General features: G+C 38.7%; 1 protein-coding gene across 1 annotated transcript in view; it reads right to left on the bottom strand.

Annotated features, from left to right (window-relative positions):
* Positions 1–2022: 2022 nt before the first annotated feature.
* The window catches only part of LOC107044935 (scm-like with four MBT domains protein 2), a 29658-nt gene continuing 18477 nt past the window's right edge, over positions 2023–13203 (bottom strand). The window contains exon 2 of the mRNA XM_015267022.1: positions 2023–2923. Coding sequence (XP_015122508.1) covers positions 2768–2923 — 156 coding nt within the window. The 3' untranslated portion in view covers positions 2023–2767. The remainder of the gene's footprint in view (positions 2924–13203) is intronic.

The raw sequence follows: 13203 nt of genomic DNA, 5'->3' as shown, positions 1-13203 counted from the left end.
ATTATCTCGGAACAAAAAATGATAGGGCAATGAAATTTGGCACGAATACCATCTATATATAGTAGTTCAAAATGCAACTATCAAATGATTTTTTCCAGACAAAAAAAATCCGGGGTGGCCGAGTTGACATGGAATGTTCCATATAAATGGGAGTGATTTACTCAGAATGTTCTGTATTCTGCCTGATTCACGCAGAATTTTTTCTATTCGGAGTAATTCACGCAAGAGTGAGTGGAGTGGTGCACGTAGAATATTTTCTGTTTGAAGTGATTCACGCAAGAGTGGAGTGGTTCACGCAGAATATTTTCTCTTCAGAGTGACTCACGCACAATTCGCAGTTTTCGCGCAAATGGATGCAACGGAACGTAGTAGTTCAGGACCCAGTAAGATAGTACTGTTAGGGGGGGGGGGGGTGAAGTAACGTTAGTCACACAGATAACCCTAGTGAACTAGTATTATAGTTCCTCTGTTCGTAGTACTTTCTGGGAAAAATTTCAAATTACACTTGAGTGCTCTCGAGATTCGGCCTCAGAAGTGAGACTTGTATTACATTCTTTTTCAATTGATAATTTCGCTTGAAGAGGGCAACCATCAACGGAAATCGGGATGGAGTTTTCCCCTTGCACTGTTGCACTTACATATGTCTTCCAAAACGTGACAATTTAATGAAAAAATTTATTCAATTAATTTTTAATGAAATTAATACTGCATGAAGTTAATAATCAGATAAGAAAGAAGTGTTGCGAGGTGATCATCACTCAATAAATCTGGTATACAAATAAAATTGAAATCTTGGAATCTTAAGAAATTCTGTGAAATATCATGAAATTTTCAGAAGGAATTAATAAATTTCGTGGAAATTCATGAAATCCCATTCCGCGGTCATAAAAAAATATATAGTGGAAGGGAAAGAGATTTCCAGATTCCATGAGTGTTTACCCACCCCCTTGTGATTATCACTCCTTTCTTATCCAACCACTAACTTCCACTATTCCAAACAGGAAATATTCTGCGTGAATCACTCCTAACAGAAAATATTCTGCGCAAATCACTCCGATTAGAAAACATTCTACGAGAGTCAGGCAGAATGGAGAACATTCTGCGTGAATCCCTCCTATTTATATGAGTATTGCGTGAATAACTTCACTCACACTTGCGTGAATGACTAGGGTCATCTGTATGACTAACATTACCGCCTCCCCCCCCCCTCAATAACAAGACTATGTAACTGGGTCCTGAACTACTACGTTCCGTTGCAACCATTTGCGCGAATGCTGCGGGTTTAGCGTGAAGCACTCCGAACAGAAAATATTCTGCGTGAACCACTCTACTCCCTCTGGCCTAAATCACTTCGAACAAAAAATATTCCGCGTGAATCACTTGCATCTATGCAAGTGCTGCGTGAACCACTCCACTCTTGCGTGAATCACTCTGAACAAAAAATCTTCTGCGTGAACCACTCCACTCACTCTTGCGTGAATCACTCTTAACAGAAAATATTCTGTGTGAACCACTCCACTCACTCTTGCGTGTATCACTTCGAACAGAAAATGTTCTGCGTGAATCACCCCACCCAATCTTGGGTGAATCACTCAAACTACATTACCTGGTTCCCTGTGGATTTCACTCACTACACTATCTACATGCAATGCCCAATAAACTACTCCGTGCCTGCGTGAATCGCTCAAAAAACCCCATGGAGTGTACGGAGGGCACCGGAGGGATTCACGTAGGAGTGTGAATAGCCACTGCCGTTAAAAAGTTCTGACTTTTCAATAAGAACCAAACAAAACTTTTTCTTAGCGCTGCATTATTACTAAAATACTTGCTTTTGTTTTTTTCAGTATGAGATCATTCAAAAGTGCAATATAATGCGCTAAAATTTTGATAATGTTTCAATGTTGAATACCACTATAATACGAAAAAAGAAAAGATGACAATGGTAAAAATTAGAATGGAAAAAAGAGGGAAACCATTTGAAAGTACATTATTCATTTATTAGTAACAATAACTATACTCATTTACAAATAATGTAATTATCCACTAGTCTTCTTTGTAGGAATAATTGATTGAGGAAATTGAAAAGAAAGAAATGTCAGAGTGAATGCACAAGAATCTCTTGAGTATTGACTAATATCATTCTTTTAAAACTATTTCAGATGCCAAGAGTAGTTCATTCTAACTAACCGAGAACGAGGCGGCCGGTATATTCGTGGTTGCAATGAGTAACTGCTTTACGGTCCTGAAGTCACTCACGTGAACTCTAAAATTCATCTTCAGTACATGATCAATTGACCAGCGACACGAGACTGACTGTCACCGAATGATCTCTGATACGTAGCTACGTTAATGTGCCATTAAATATTGTATTTGTTAACTCGTGTTTAGTTGAGTCACAAACTTTCTGGTACAGCGAGATTACAATCCGTTGTTATACAATAATAATTAAGATTTTAAAGGCAATACTGATCATATACTACAGTTAATTTTTTTCTAATCGATCAATTTATTGATTGCTGCTTATATTATATGAACATGGATCGGAAATATGTTCTTCTTGCTTTTTTTGTTACAGTTTATTGTTTCATTTTATTCTATTTGAGAAAAAAATTTTGAAGCGTTGTTACAGACTTTGTTTTTACGGAATTTTGTTTATTACTTCTTTACGCGATTGATGACATTAAAAACGCTTTTCTGATGAGCATCTCATAAAGTGTCGATGAAAATTTTTTATTAATTGGTTCTTTTATATCATCGTCAAGTTTCTTTATTCTTTTTCAAATTCACTTATGTGTCTCAAGAAAAATGTCACTTTAACTTGTTCAACATGTCTGCAGAGTTTCATTGCTAGACTCGTTCGTAATTTCATGTGTTGAGTCAATGAAGGCAGGTTCAGTAGCAAAAATGCAAGACCATCGATTTCCTGTAAACAAAGCAGCTATTTAGTTGAATGATGGAATGCTAAGAAGACTAAATAATATGAAATTCATAAATTCAACAAAATCATAATCCTCTACTCATTGATTAAGACCGTATTCGGCGTTGCCTTCTTATGCAATTATTGATTCTGAAACCCAAAATGTTGCTGCCGAAAAAGTCAAGACGCTCACGCATGGGTACGCTTCAGGGTCTATTAATTGGTGACAATTACAAATTTTACCGTATTACATAGTGGACTGCAAATTAAATGATAACAGAGTGAATTACCAAGGTATGTCTTATAGTGAACTATATAATGCGATATAATTAGTCACTTTCCTACACTAGTTTCGACCTACGTGCGTCCTTTTCGTAAGAAAAGTATTTAAATTCGCACGTAGGTCGAAAAGTTGGTTATTACGATAGCAATATTGATTTTTTTTAAATAAATAACTTCGCGAGACTCAAAAGCCGAATACAATCTCAATGAATTTACTACGGTTGGATTACATTTCTTTTTGTAATGTCTACTTAATATCTAGTTAGTGAGAAAAATACATCTATGGGAGATTCTCACAATTGTTCTGGAATCCCAGGTGAAATTTTGTATTGGACTGAAAGTTCGACCCTTGCTTCAAATTCAGGGCTGCTTTGTCCAAAAATTTTAAATGACTATCGTCCAAGATGTTAAAAAACACGACAAACCAGGCTTGGTGAGAAACCTAGGAATAGTTTCATGCTCGAAATTCTATGCTGAATTTGTTATCATCTAGTCCAATGGGCTACTTCAGGGCGCTAGTCAGAGACAACCGAGAACTTCAAATAGTCGTGAGCTAGTCAAAGATCTAGAGCCGTAGTTTTAATAAATTATTACTAGAATCAATACAAGATAATTGTCAATGGATTAATTTAGCGTCTGTAGATTTAAGGTTAATCAGATCGCGTACAGTTAATGTCCGTTAATTTCATGTTGTTATAAACTTTAATTATTTTTGGTTTGTTACAAGAGGATTTTTGTTAGGATTTCATTCGTCGTCGTTCGCGCGTTGGGAATTTAATCATATTTAACTATACGGGACCGAGACGATTCTCGCGGCATAGGCTGAAATATTACATATACAAGCTGCGCGATTATAGTTTGATTCTCCGTTCTTTTGATACTCTGAAGATATGTGACATAATACTGTCGCTCAATTATAGTGGATTTATTGAGAAGAGATAGGTTAGTTTTTGGGTTGCGGTGAAAGGTCATACGACCAATAATGGCCGTTGCACTCGTGTGAATTGCCAAGGCCATTTACGTTTAGGAATAATATGTTTTTTTGTTTCGTCTTGATGATTGAATTGTCTTTTACGCTTTCGGGTAGTGATCGCTTTATGCATCTCTATCCCAAGAATCCTTGAGAATACGGCTTCAGAGAGAATATCATAGTTAATAGAATTTACTTGGCCGAATAACCGCCTTGATATTCCATTTAGTTTTAGATTTGTCGTGAATCAAGCGCTACGTGTCGTCGAGTTTGCGTGCTCATTATTATTATTATTATTTATTTTCTCTGTGCCTAGCGCTGGACAGTTGCTATGTCTTAACCTGTGATCTCCTCCTACGTGTCATCACGTGTTGAGTATAGTGTTCTCGTTCTATCTTAAGCATTACGCTGAGAAAAAAATCTCCCAAAAATTAGTGTGCTGTCCCCCAACGCCGGGACATAACATGGGGTCGTCGAAAAATTCATAAGTGGCACCCTAATTTTTGGTGGGACTCCGGCCACTTTCGGGGGATTCCCGTAAAAATTAGTGTGCCACATGCGAATTCTCTGATGACTCCCTGTTATGTCCAGGCGTTGGTGAACAGCACACTAATTTTTGGAAGGATTCTCACAAAATTACGATGTATTTTTTTCTCCGTGTAGAGTTTCGCTCTCTTTCCATTTCACACCTTTTGGAAACCTATAAATTCGGGAGTTTTTTGCGTACAGACTCTCTTTTGCGTTTATAGCCAACTCGATCACCTCGAGCTACCTACCCTTTGGTCTCCAGTCGAATGTGTACCGAATTATAAGGTTTTCCATTATATTAATGGACTTTCCGTGGTTTACGAACTTTTATCAGTTCAGGACAGTCGTTCAGTCGTCTGTCATTGCAGTTCGCTGCCAGTTGTAGTCGATGGCTGCCTTTCATACTCATACCTTGCCTCTGGCCAATGCTCACAGTGAGCCTACCGTTGCATCTAGTCTGATGCTTACGCTTATGCGCCTTATCTCATTTCGAGTACTTACTTCGTCTCTCTGTCGTATTGTGCCCGCGATTATTGTATTATTTAGCTGGCAGGCTTACGGTTTATGTACCGTTTAGAGTTATTACGTATTAATTTGTTGGAAATTACGCCGGTGATAGTGTCAGTGTCTGATGCCTCAGTTTCGCCTTTCCAGTTTCATTTGCTTACGAATACGCCTAAGTCTTTGAGTTTGCAACCCCTGAATCCCCTGAATTTTCCTTTTATGCTGGTTACGTTATTCGTTTTGTAGCCATCACTCTGTGGGATAATTGTGCGTTGAAGGACGCGGTAGGGAAGGGGGGGGGGGGTAGTACCGATCACCTAAGGAAAATGAGAAATTTTTCTAGTTTCCCTAATAAATAAAAAGAAATAAATTTTTGGAATAGATTCTTCGAATTCGCCTGAAGAAACCGTGAAAAGGGATTTTTTTTTGAAAAGCCCCAAAATTTGAAATAACCAATTTAATAAAAATCAACGATTAATCGGTACTGCCTCACAATGCGGGTTATACCGCTCGGCGTGCTTGTAGTACCGCTCGGGAGCTTGTAATACCGCTCGAGGTGAAGGTTACACCGCCCGCAAGATTATAATTCCATTCTAACAGGCTTTCCTCACGTCTTGTAAATATTAATATTGAATTGAACGTAAAGACATACTTTATTTGAACATTTTCATAAATGTATAATAATTATTTTAAGTCAAAACAAGAATGTTTGGGATTTTATTTTGGTTAAACAAATGTTAACGAACACACTAGATTGGATACATCACTATTAAACATTTGGTAAACTCTCAACGAACCATAGAATAATAAAAAATGAACTATATAAACATAATAAATTAATTTTCACATGAATCACAGACGTATGACTCAGCTGACGTTGACGTAACGCATGCTGCATGAAACCACTGTCCACATTCACGACAGCGGTACCAGACTTCGTCCTTCCCGAACTCCTGGCATACATCACAGATTGAATTTTCACTGGATGGCTCTATTGTCGTGCCACATCTTGATTGGACTGTATTACGAATATTTTCGTACCAGTGAATAGTTTTGGAGAATATGAGTACACAATATGTTCATTCTATGTTCATTTTTTATTCTATCCATTTTATCTTATCATTCAATAACAATCAATTTTAATAAACTTACTTGATTGTTTGTCGAGCGCCTACTGCTTCATGCACCTCAACTGTCACTCGGTGACCGGTATTACCCACAGAGTGATCGGTATTAGCAGAATTTCGTGAGCGGAATTACCAACAAACGCGAAGAGTTCAATAAATATTAATAATTAATTAACCGAGGTATTTTTCACTATCAACTAAATGTCAAACGATTCATAAATGTATGACGAACTCATATTCAATTACTTTTCGTGTTATTCAAAAATATAAACTGACAAAAAACCTTAAATTTTGGGGGCAAATTCTTACATCGATCTCATCGGGAATCAAATGTATGATTTTTCACTCACTTTCAACGATGAAAAATTCAAATTCACATGAAAATAAGTTTTTCTCATGTAATTGTTCTATTAAGGGGAAAAAAAAATTTTTTCTCAGCCAATCGTCCAAACCCAGGGTGAGCGGAATTACCCGCTGAGCGGTACTAACCCCCCCTTACCCTACCTATTGGTCTAGAGATTGTACTACGCGGTTATCGTGCGAATCAATTAATTATTTAAAAGTGTTACAGCATTTGTGTTATCTTCGTCAGGTTGAATGTAGGAATTTCGTGCCGTTCTGGCCAGTAGTAACTCAGGGTCAGTTACCGCTGAGTGTAGAGTGCCATATTCGGCGTATTCAACATTGCGACTGTTGACTGCGTAAGCTTTTGTTAAAGCGAATTCCAGTTTATTTTGATAGGAATTCGAGTACCTCTAATAAAAAAAATGAGTCGAGTACCTTTTCGATACGGATATTGCGCTACCTCGCGCCTTATACAGATTTCTTTCGGGTTTCTTAATAATGTTTAATTAGGGACAATTGTTTATGCCGACTTTGGCCGAGTTACGGTGAGTTTAGTTTTCCGGTATTATTTTCTTTGCTTTTACCGTCACTTTCTCGGTCATTTTATAGAGATAGGAGTTTAGGAAATTCATTCGATTTTTTTTATCATTTCGATGATTTTCGTCCAGTTTGCGAATTTCTGCAATCTTTTACGAGATGACCTAGTTCTCCACAACCAAAGCAATTCCCTATGGACTGACGAGCCGTAGAAACCCTCCAGTAGAACGTCGGCTTTGGCTCTGACTACCCCCACTCTTGCCTTTATGGTGACCTGAAATTGTTTTTTCGAGATCCGCGCCCCAGCGTCGTGCTGATCCGCGCCCCAGCGTCGTACATCTCAGAGCGTGAATCTGAAGCGTCATGAAGAGTTTTATAATTATTGGCCCGAACCAGAATTTGCAATTGCCCTCGTAGTCCCTGCTCAAACAGTGCAGGTCAATGCAGTGCAGTCAAACTTTGACATCGTCTCCAGAATCCGACTCTCTTCCCGTTTCTCCGCTTGAGAAAGACCAGGATGCATATCTAGTAGTCCATTCACGCAATCGCCTGAAATCTCTTCCGTGCGGTGCACATATTTCACAACGTCCTTATTCTCGCAGAAAGCTGCAGCAACTTAGTGAATTCCATAAATAGACCAATAATATTTTTCGTTTTACCTAAAAGTGACTCCAGCTCATCCTGCCAGTGTTGGAATTACTGGACAGTGCGACGGTTCAACTGTTTGTGCGTATTTCTCTCCAGTTTACTACCCTTCATTCCATCAAGCAGTGCAATTTCCAATTCCGGACGAAGTAACCTCCTTGCACTAGCAACTGAATCCAGGAAACAATCCAATTTATCAGGACCGTCCCCGTTAAAGATGCGCATCAACTGGAGAGCCTCTTCTAAATCTCAGAGATCTGCTCCTCCACTAACTCTCGCTATTTCCTGCTCTAAAGCCTCCTCCAAGAGCCCTCTCATTCCACGCCTGTCCAACTCCGCGAGTTCATGACGATTTTTCTCGTCAAACAGAAGATTCAGTTTGTCCATTGTTAAACCTGCACGACGAGCCTATCTCCCCTTTTCGGGTGAAAAATTGATTAAACTTCCCGCAAACGCCCCCGGATGGAAGAAAACCTTTGGGGCAGTAGAGTTCCTCGATTCACACCCCTCTGCCTCGCTCTCGGAAATTTGTCGAATTTTGTCTGGGACATTCTGTACCTCCTGGGATACATTCCACGTGATATTCCTGCGTCGGTTGCTTATTCCACCGTTCTGACGAGTGCTATTACCTTGCGGAGTCGTCCCGTCTCCGGGTAACTCCCCGGGTAAATCGTCGCCGTCTATCTCCCGGTGAACGTCAACCTGAACTCGATGACTGTTATTCTGTTGAGTGCTATCCTGAGCTCACATACTCGAATGCCGCGACTGCCTTATAATCTCAGCAACTGACGCTAGGAATCGACGTTTCTAGCGCCGGAGCCAAAAAGATTTCTTCTTACCTCTCGTCCAATCAAGAATAAGACTCAAATTCGGATGTCCCTTGTCGATCGGCGCTCTGCCTTGACAAATAGGAAATCGGAAAAATAGGAAAAAAATAGGAAATAGGAAAAAAATAGAAAATAGGAAAAAAAAACAAAAACAGTTATCAATTGTTTAGCTAAACTCACGATTTTCTACACAATGAAAAACTCTAGCTATCCCTCATGGCACACTGAAAGTACGTAGGGTAGGCTTTACCGGTCCACCTTGAAACGGTATCCCTCTCGCACCCCTGGCGACAGTTCCACGAAGAATCTTCTACTGGTTTACCTTCTCGCTTCCTCGATGAAAAAGGTCAAACGTACGGTCCAGTTTAGTTCAGCTCATTCAATTCCCAGAAACTATCCCGTTACCTATCAGTATGTGACTAGACAGTAGTTGATCAAGCCTCTATCCTCCCAAAATTCGCTGCCACCAAAAATGTAATGGCCCCGAAGGGGTTCGATAAAATAGGATAAATGCACCTGGATAAATTACAGGATTATTCCTTTTATAATTTGAATTGATTTTACCCGTTAATTTACAGAGAATTAAATAAATAAAAGTTCGTTCTGATACTGAAGGTATCAGGCGAACATGGAGTTACAGAAGGTGTCAAAAGTGACGTCAAGTAACTGGCCCCGAGGCATCAAATTCACGAGTTTTTGTTCCCACGTGCATTTGATTGCATCAGGTCATTGTTCCTTGTCACGCACCTTGGAGGCGTCGGGTGACGTCTCAGGCGCGCGCGAAGGCCAGTCGGCGGGGCACGAAGTGCTGGCGCTGTGACCCAGTTATCGTCAGCGATCGAATATACGTGTTTTTAATTCACGAGTATTCGATGGTTATTTTATATTTCTTTATCCTCTGTTTGCTTTGAATAATATGTGCCACTTATGTGTCCCCATATTATCCGGATCAACAGAGGCATTTAGAGACCCTATTTTAGGGCACAATACCTCCACAGCTAATTTTGTTGGTTTAATATAAAAATTCAAAATGAAATTGAAGAAATGAACAGATCTACGCCAAATCAGCAGGCCAAAAACGTCGATGCTGGAAATATTTGTCTCAATTATTTTCAGAAAAGTTGGCGATTAGAAAAAAATATTCAAAAAACAAAAATTTAAAAATATTGATAATTGTGGGAGTTGTAATGTTTTGAAAATGGCTGGTTTTTGTAAAAAGAAATATTTCATTTTTAAATTGGTCTTAATATTTCTGCGGAGTTTCAAGCTATAAAATCGCCCTTCGACATATTCAAAGAACATGAAAAACTCTATAAAATAAGAGGTCATATATAGCATTATTTTTAGTTTGGTTAATTCGATACGTTTTTCTACTATTATTTTTCATGCGTGGAAAAAAATATCCGCTAATGATAATGGGAAGGGCTGAATTACCCAATTTATCAGTGATTTTTAAGAATTTTAGGAATGTTAGGCATACATACTTTTTTAGTTACAAAAAAAAACATGTTCACGTATATCTACTTCAATTTCCTTACAGAAAGTACGATTAATCATTTTTTTCAACTCAAAAGTTTCAGCTTAAAAAGTCTCTTAAAAAGCAAAATACATATTCCAACAGTTTCAATTTTACCGCACTCTTCCGAGTATCACACTAGCCCGACTCCTTCCCGGGCTGGGTCAGTCGGAGGGGATCCCATGAAGGGGGTCATTAAAATCCTACTTCCGGTACAAAAGGGCCTATTTAACCCATTGTAACCGAGCTAATCGGGTCCGGGAGCTATGATCACTCTATGAGCGCTCTGTGTCCTTCCCTGGTCTATACCATACTACTGAACTTATTGGTTTCACCCATCAAATCATTTCATTTCGTTTTTTCATTCCAGGAAAATTACTGGCTATGTCGACAGCACAGAAGGGTTGAAGGAATTACCTAGATCACCTTCTAAGTGGATTTATAAATGTATCCTCAACAATAATGACAACAGGAGGGTTCGCATAATTTTTGGGGAGGAGACGCCTTGAAGTACAATCAAGAAATTGTGATGTATCAGGTATCTGAATCTTTTTTACATCATTCTTTTTTACGAAAATAAATCATGTAACTGAATATATGGAAAATATTCTATGAGGGCTACGTGAAATCGATAATTATTGTTATGAGAAGAGAAAATTGTTCTGAACAGAAATTTGTTATTGATCATGAAAAGTCCAATCAATGAAAATTCAGTGATATTTTTCTTTTACTTCTCTTTTCTTTAATTTGAATTTTCCATGAAGATTGACCTTTCGAAATTTGAGTTGAAATCATCAATCCGATATTCCTAACCTCAAAAAAGAGAAATTACAGTTATATGAAAAATGGGAGAATATTTTCACCATCAAAATTTGAATCAATGGGAATTCAGTTATTTTGTTTTCTTCCGTCAATATGAATTTTCCATGAGAATTTGCTGTTTGGACTTCGAATTTCTAAAGTGATGAATTTAATATTCCTTATTTCCAAAAAGAGAATTTACAGTTATATGAAAAATTGCATGCAGGCATTGGACACACTGGGTAAAAACAACCGGGTCACCGTAACCTGGGTGCCAGGTCACCATGGGATTCTGGGTAATGAAGAGGCAGATAGGCTGGCCAAGGAGGGTACAGAAAGTGTGCCCTCACACGGCCTGCTTGGCATGCCCTTCGCAGTGGGAAAAACTCTTATTAAAGATCATTTCCAGCGGGATCATGTCAGGCGTTGGGAGAAAGTTGCGACCTGCAGACAAGCGAAACTGCTTATGAGAGGGCAACTAAGAGTTAGGACCAGAAAGCTTCTGGAGTTGCACAGAGGGGATCTGAGGGTAGCAGTAGGGCTCCTTACGGGTCATACAGCTCTCAGAGCTCATCTGTTCAAGATGAAACTTGCAGAACAAGAAGACTGCAGACTGTGCGGAGGCGATAAGGAGGGCGTCATCCACATTTTATGTGAATGCCCCCTATTAGCACTCCGTCGCTATAAAATCTGGGGCCAGGCTTTCCTGAAACCAGAGGACTTACAACAAGCGGCTGTCACCAGCCTTATTAGCCTAGTGAGAAACACAGGGCTGGGGCTGTGTGACTGACCGAAACTAAGGCGGAAGTTACAAAAGATCGTATGATTTAGGTGACTCTGGGCGCTTTAAGTGACCAGCCGCACTTTTTCATTCTATTCTATTCTATTCTATTCTATATGAAAAATTAGAGAAATAGAGATTTTTTCTAAAGAAATTAAGCAATGAATTTATGAACAATTTTCATTTTTTTATAGGTTTTGAAGATTAATGGTGGTGTCATAATGGAGGCTAATCCAACCTATCGCAGATCAGGAGATACTGTTAACGATAAAGAGTTCCAATTTAGACGTGGAAGCATTCTGAAAGTTCTCGGGATATTTGATGTTTCAAGCATGGCTTGTTAATGAATGAATGACATTTTTGTTCTTATCTGTTTTCACAATAAATTTTCTCTTCTGCTCGAAAAAAACAATTTTGTAAGGTGCAAGATAGAAAAAACGGATTATGAGAAGTTAAAACATTATTGTTAGCCACAAGAGGTGAGATGCTAGCTCGAAAAGAAATTTTGCATTTAAAAAATAGTCGAAAATGGATTGTAGAAAAAAATCTGTTACGCATATCNCCCACCACCCACTCGCGGGGGCACCCTCAGACCTTTCTGACCCTTCCCAAAAATGGTTGGGCCAGAACCCGTCCTACACATCTACTTCTATTTTCTAGATTGAGTTTAAGATTTAACAATTGTACCCAACATTCATTTTTATAACATTGATGAATACGGATTGCGAATAGAAATTCTATAGGATTTCCGTATATGATATTCGGATATTTCTATACGAATATTTTCTATACGAATTCTTTCTATACATAAATTTTTACATAAATTTTTGTTTTCATACGAAAGATATCTAAACGCTCCAGAGAAAAACGTAGAGAAATGTCGCAACTCCATACGAAATGTTTCTATACATGTGCCAGTGGGTCGTATAGGATCAAACCTATAGAAATCGTATAGAAATAATTTGTATAAAAAATATCCGTATAGAAATATCCGAATATTATATACGAAAATCCTATAGAAATTCTATACTCAATCCGTATAGAAAATTTCTATACGTTTCTTTCATACGTGATGGTCCTTTGATATCAGGACCACGTGGTGGTTCCCGTCACGTGGGACGGGAATTGACGGGAATTGATGGGATGTGATTAGTAAGTTTGATGATATGCTACATGGAGGTGTAGTGGTGGTTCCCGTCACGTGGGACGTGAATTGACGGAAATTGATGGGATGTGATTAGTAAGTTTGATGATATGCTACATGGAGGTGTAGTGGTGGTTCCCGTCACGTGGGACGTGAATTGACGGAAATTGATGGGATGTGATTAGTAAGTTTGATGATATGCTACATGGAGGTGTGGTGGTGGTTCCCGTCACGTGGGACGGGAATTGACGAGAATTGATGGGATGTGATTAATAAGTT

Source organism: Diachasma alloeum, unplaced genomic scaffold, assembly GCF_001412515.2.
Source record: "Diachasma alloeum isolate Michigan unplaced genomic scaffold, Dall2.0 Dall_scaffold_00841, whole genome shotgun sequence".
Taxonomy (NCBI): domain Eukaryota; kingdom Metazoa; phylum Arthropoda; class Insecta; order Hymenoptera; family Braconidae; genus Diachasma; species Diachasma alloeum.
This window is presented reverse-complemented; position numbering and strand designations above follow the sequence as displayed.